This window comes from Bubalus kerabau, chromosome 20 (assembly GCF_029407905.1).
Source record: "Bubalus kerabau isolate K-KA32 ecotype Philippines breed swamp buffalo chromosome 20, PCC_UOA_SB_1v2, whole genome shotgun sequence".
In the NCBI taxonomy this organism is placed as follows: Eukaryota; Metazoa; Chordata; class Mammalia; order Artiodactyla; family Bovidae; genus Bubalus; species Bubalus kerabau.
In genome coordinates, this window is record NC_073643.1 from 53993738 (window position 1) to 53999780 (window position 6043).

General features: G+C 63.2%; 1 protein-coding gene across 3 annotated transcripts in view; it reads left to right on the forward strand.

Annotated features, from left to right (window-relative positions):
• Positions 1-5938, forward strand: part of SCAP (SREBF chaperone) — a 98289-nt gene extending 92351 nt beyond the window's left edge. For 2 of the 3 annotated variants that reach the window (XM_055558554.1, XM_055558555.1), the window contains 11 exons: positions 296-672; positions 1164-1352; positions 1434-1635; positions 1716-1831; positions 1916-2438; positions 2519-2604; positions 4075-4157; positions 4260-4426; positions 4992-5072; positions 5259-5465; positions 5543-5938. In XM_055558554.1, coding sequence (XP_055414529.1) covers positions 296-672; positions 1164-1352; positions 1434-1635; positions 1716-1831; positions 1916-2438; positions 2519-2604; positions 4075-4157; positions 4260-4426; positions 4992-5072; positions 5259-5465; positions 5543-5788 — 2277 coding nt within the window. In that variant the 3' untranslated portion in view covers positions 5789-5938. The remainder of the gene's footprint in view (positions 1-295; positions 673-1163; positions 1353-1433; positions 1636-1715; positions 1832-1915; positions 2439-2518; positions 2605-4074; positions 4158-4259; positions 4427-4991; positions 5073-5258; positions 5466-5542) is intronic. The other variant, XM_055558556.1, reaches the window with a different exon arrangement.
• Positions 5939-6043: the final 105 nt, after the last annotated feature.

Here is a 6043-nt window from a genome sequence, read left to right on the forward strand (position 1 = left end):
GGGGGCCCAAGTTGAGGGAGCGGTTAGGGTGGGAAAGTTCTGTATCAAACCCGGGGTGCCTCTCTCTGTTTCGGCCAGGAGTCTCAAACCCGAGCATGGAAAGGGAGCTTGGTCCGTCCAGGGGGGCAGTTGGTCTTAGTTATAGAGGACTTGAGGCAGAAGGGAAGGACAGGTGGCCTGTGTCCTCTCTCTACCCCCTGGCCTGCCGCTTTCCAGCGTGAGGGCCACATGTGCAGCGGGTGAGGGCTGCCCCTTCCTCCCTGGGGTCCTGCTGAGCCCCCACTCCCTGCTGCAGGCCGGCACGGTGGTCTGGATCGGCATCCTTGTGTACACGGACCCAGCTGGGCTGCGCACCTACCTGGCCGCCCAGGTAACGGAGCAGAGCCCGCTGGGCGAGGGCGCCCTGGCTCCTCTGCCTGTGCCCAGTGGCGTGCTGCCTGCCAGCCACCCGGATCCTGCCTTTTCTATCTTCCCGCCGGACGCCTCCAAGTTACCCGAGAACCAGACGTTGCCAGGGGAGCTGCCTGAGCCCGGGGGTCTGGCCGAGGGTGTCCATGACAGCCCGGCCCCAGAGGTCACCTGGGGGCCCGAGGACGAGGAGCTCTGGAGGAAACTGTCCTTCCGCCACTGGCCCACGCTCTTCAGCTATTACAACATCACACTGGCCAAGAGGTGGGCGGCCTGAGCTGGGTCCCCCCTCCCACCTGGTCATGTCAGCTCACTGCCCCAGAGCACCCCTTCCCTCAGGAGGGAGACCCGTGGGTTTGAATTCTGAATTTTCTTTCAAATAAACACCTATCAGGTTGTGGGGTGGGAAGCAGTGCTCCCAATAGCCACAACCTGAGTCCCTGGGCCCCGCTCTGTGAGGTCATAGGTCGCTGTCAGCTACTTAGCCAAAATGAGATCCACACCTCACTTCCCCCACTCTGCCAGGATTGGTGACAGAGGGACAGTGATTGCTAGGGTGGTGGCGTCTGTGACGGGGCAAGGTTGGGGTGCCAGAGCTGGAGGTGGGGAGCCTACTGCTGGGAAGACTGTCTTGGGAGGGTGTTCTTGGAGCTTGGCAGAGCAGGTCGAGTCCCATGGGGAGAGTAGAGGGGGCCCTGGGCAGCAGCAGGCCCTCCGAGGGCGTCTCCGCTGAGGCTGAGCGCTGCCCGGCCCAGGTACGTCAGCCTGCTGCCTGTCATCCCCGTCACGCTCCGCCTGAACCCGCGGGAGGCTCTGGAGGGCCGGCACCCTCAGGACGGCCGCAGCGCCTGGCCCTCGCCCCGGCCCGGGCAGGGTGGGCTCTGGGAGGCCGGCCCCAAGGGACCAGGCACGGCGCAGGCGCACAGAGACCTCACCCTGTACAAGTAAGGCCCACGAGTCGGGGGTGGGGCGGCCGGCGGGGTCGTGGGGCCGAGGCAGGTCTCACCAGGCTCTGCCCGATGCAGGGTGGCGGCGCTTGGCCTGGCGTCAGGCATCGTGCTTGTGCTGCTGCTGCTCTGCCTGTACCGTGTGCTCTGCCCTCGCAACTACGGGCAGCCCGGCGCGGGGCCCGGCCGGCGGCGGCGGGGGGAGCTGCCCTGCGACGACTATGGCTACGCGCCCCCCGAGACGGAGATTGTGCCCCTGGTGCTGCGCGGGCACCTCATGGTGAGTGTGGACGGGGCCGGGGGCGCGGGGAACCGAGCCGCGCCGCAGCCAGTGCCCATGTGCATGCCGCGCTCCCGCAGGACATCGAGTGTCTGGCCAGCGACGGGATGCTACTGGTGAGCTGTTGCTTGGCAGGCCACGTGTGTGTATGGGACGCGCAGACCGGAGACTGCCTCACCCGCATCCCGCATCCGGGGTAGGTGCTCCGCCCTGCCCTGTCCCGCCCTAGCCCCTTCTCCCAGGCCCCGCCCTCTCCCTCATCCAGTCTCCCCGCCCCTAGCAGGCAGCGGCGGGACAGCGGTGTTGGTAGCGGGCTGGAGACTCAGGAGACCTGGGAACGGCTGTCGGACGGCGGGAAGGGTGGCCCGGAGGAGCCTGGGGACAGCCCTCCGCTGCGGCACCGGCCCCGGGGCCCTCCACCCCCTGCCCTCTTTGGGGACCAGCCAGACCTCACCTGCTTGATTGACACCAACTTTTCAGCGCGGCCACAGCTCCCCGAGCCGGCTCAGCCCGAGCCCCGTTACCGGGCGGGCCGCCGTGCTCAAGACTCCACAGGCTACGACTTCAGCCGTCTGGTGCAGCGCGTGTACCAGGAGGGGGGCATGGCTCCCGTGCACACGCCAGCCCTGCGCCCACCCTCTCCCGGGCCCACGTTCCCCCCGGCCCCTGAGGACGAGGCTGGCTTTCCTCCCGAGAAGAGCTGCCCGTCCCTCGCCTGGGCCCCCAGCGCAGACGGCTCCATCTGGAGTCTGGAGTTGCAGGGCAGCCTCATCGTGGTGGGGCGGAGCAGTGGCCGGCTGGAGGTGGGCAGCGGGGGCTGGAGGGAGGCAGGGGGGTCGTGGGTGTTCCCAGTTACAGGTGCTCACAGCCTCTGGGCCCCCAGGTGTGGGACGCCATCGAGGGCACCCTGCGCTGCAGCAGTGAGGACGTGTCATCAGGCATCACGGCCCTCGTCTTCCTGGACAAAAGGTGGGAGCGCTAGGAGGCCCGCCTCACCCCTAGACACCCAGCTCCGCACACACTGAGGTTGAGCCCTGCTCCCCCTTCCCTGGTGTGACAACCCACACCTGTGAGCTGCAGGAAGTCTGCCTTGATGGGAGGTGACAACTCAAGAGGGTAAAGGTGGGGCATGAAAGAAGGCCCTTCACCACTGACAGTGTGGAGTGCAGTCTTCCTCTCACCCTTTGAGGTCAGACTTGTCTAGGTAGCCATCACTACTGACCCTTCTGGGTTTTCAGTTCCAGAAAAACGCATCTTGAGAACTACTGCCTTGTGAAAACTCACCTTCCCCTTTGATGCTGTAGACTCTTCTTGCCTGCCTCTTCACCATGCCTTTTGGCTGGGTGTTCCCAGCACGCCATCACACCATCACCTCCGTGGTGGTGGTGGGGGGGGGAGGTCCCAGCTACTCAGACTGGGCCCCCGCACCTCTGGGCTGATAGACCCAGGGTTCACCCACCCAAGTGCCTCTGGTGACCGCCTCAGCTGCCCGTCATGCTGGCTGGCTCTTCCTTCCAGGTCCCTGAGCGTGTGTGGCCCAGCGTCTGAGCTAGAGCGGAGCCTTGTTTTCTGCCATGGGGACACCCCTCGCCCTGACCTGTCAGTTTCTGGTGGCTTTCTGCTCAGGCCTCAGCTGACATCCTACTGTGTAGCCTGGCCAAGTTCACTGGGTTCCCCCGAGCTTGGAATTCTCCCCCACTGGTGGTTTTTTGACATTTTAGGGAAAGCCCACGTGCCTCAGCCTAGCTCTGCGTCCATGGCTCTGTCCTGTTCTTCCTCTGCCCCAACTCTGCTGTGGACCATTCAGCTTTATGGGCTGAAAACTTGTGAACCCCACTCGCCCCAAGGCTTTGGGGCCACAGAGCACACACATCTTCATCTCTGCCCATCAGCCTGTGCCTAGGAATGCCAGGCAGTGGAGAGAATCCTTATTTCTTTGTGGAAATGAAACGGAGCAGGCAGTGCCTGTGTTGGAGCTGCCTTTCTGTCGTAGGGCAGCAGTGCCTTCTGCGGGTCCTCACAGCCCTGCCTCAGCTCCTGTCTCCTCCACTGAAGCCTCTCCTATGGCTCCAGGCTGTGGAGGGGGACTCCCCTTCCCCAGACTTTTAAAATTCCAGTCTTACTCATGATGTTCCCCAGGTACCACTTTATACTATCATCAGCTCATTTACTCTTCACGACCACCTGCCCCCACAAGGCACACACGGTTGTTCCCATTTTCACACATGAAGTATCTGAGGCACAGAGGGTGGCACTGGGGTTGCAGGGCCCTTCTGCTCTGCACCTGGTCCCAGCACCTGTGCTTCTATCTGGGCTGAGGTCCCTCGCGGCCTCACTGCTCCCCGGCCAGTGGGACAGGCCTGTCAAGGCCTGTGGCGCTCAGCCCCACGGCCAGGGGCTCTAAGGGAAAGCCCCCTGGCAGCCGCTCTTGTCTTTCAGGATCGTGGCTGCCCGGCTCAACGGCTCCCTCGATTTCTTCTCCTTGGAGACCCACACTGCCCTCAGCCCCCTGCAGTTCCGAGGTCAGCGACCTGGGCAGGCCAGGGGCCTCACCTAGTGGGTGGAGCGCGGGGGCCGCTGCAGGTGTCTTCTCCGAGGCCCCTCACCTGGCCTGTTGTCCCCAGGGGCCCCAGGGCGGGGCAGTTCCCCCGCCTCCCCCATGTGCAGCAGCAGTGACAGGGTGGCTTGCCACCTGACCCACACCGTGCCCTGTGCACACCAGAAGCCCATCACAGCCCTGAAGGCAGCTGCCGGGCGCCTCGTGACTGGCAGCCAGGACCACACACTGAGAGTAAGTGTCGGCACCATCTCTTGGGCACGCGGTGGCCCAGCATAGGGGTGGGGAGGCATCTGGGGTCAGTCAGAGAGAGGCTGGAGGTGTCTTGGATGAACTGTGGAAGGGAATTCCTGACCGAAGTGTGATTTGGAAAAACCCAGAGAAGTCAGAGGAAAATGAAAATCACATAATCACACGTATTTGTGGAATCCAGAAAAATAGTACTGCTAAGCCCATTTGCAGGGAAGGAATAGAGACGCAGACATAGAGGACAGAACTGTGGACACACCGGGGAAGGAGGTGGGGTGAGCTGGGAGAGTGGCACTGGCATCCAGTGCCGTGTGTGGAGCAGCTAGTCGGGGGGAGCTGCTGTGCGACACGGTGCGCAGCCGCGCACTCTGGAGACCACGAGGGGCGGGGTGGACAGCAGGAGGTGTGGGGGACACAAAGGAGGGGACACGTGGGTACTCACAGCTGATTTCACACACAGCAGAGACCAGCACAGTATTGTAAAGCAGTTCTTCTCTAATTAAAATAAAACCCCAAGGAGCCCAGCACCTGAGGCCTGTTTCTGCCACAGGTGTTCCGTCTGGAGGATTCGTGCTGCCTCTTCACCCTGCAGGGCCACTCAGGGGCCATCACAACCGTGTATATTGACCAGGTGAGGGCCGTGGGTGGGCTGTGGGAGCATTGAGCCAGACCCACCACGGCCTTGTTTCTGAGTCCTGGGAGCTGGTCCCCAGGGCCTCCGAGAAGCAGGCAAAGGCTCCCTCCCACCTGGGCACTGGGACACCTTGGGGACAGAGGTGGCACCACAGTGACCAGGCCCCCACACCCGCTCCTGCAGACCATGGTGCTGGCCAGCGGAGGCCAAGACGGGGCCATCTGCCTGTGGGACGTGCTGACCGGCAGCCGGGTCAGCCACATGTTCGCTCACCGTGGGGATGTCACCTCCCTCACCTGCACCGCCTTGTGCGTCATCAGCAGTGGCCTGGACGACCTCATCAGCATCTGGGACCGCAGCACGGGCATCAAGCTCTACTCCATCCAGCAGGTAGGCGTGGGGGCCACGGGGCCTCTGGTTGTCGGGAAGGGCTCCAGACCCTGAGCCTGTCCTGTCCTTGTCTCCAGGACCTGGGCTGTGGTGCAAGCCTGGGTGTCATCTCAGACAACCTGCTGGTGACCGGCGGCCAGGGCTGTGTTTCCTTCTGGGACCTGAACTACGGGGACCTGTTACAGACAGTCTACCTGGGCAAGAACAGCGAGGCCCAGCCGGCCCGCCAGATCCTGGTGCTGGACAACGCTGCCATTGTCTGCAACTTTGGCAGCGAGCTCAGCCTGGTGTACGTGCCCTCTGTGCTGGAGAAGCTGGACTGAGGGTGGGCCTCTGCGCCCCTCTGGCTGGGGAGCTCGGTTGGCAATGCACTGGACCCGGATTGGGGAGAGTGCTGAGTCTTGGGGAAGCTGCTTCTTACTGTCCTGTCCTGCCTCATGACTGTAATATTAAATCTGTTTTTTTAAATGACATCAGCCAGGGGCCTTTTGAGCCACTTGTGTCTTCCCTTGGACGAGCTCTGCCGTCACTCACACCCTCCTGGTGCATGAAGTGCAGCACTGGGTTAGACCTTGCTC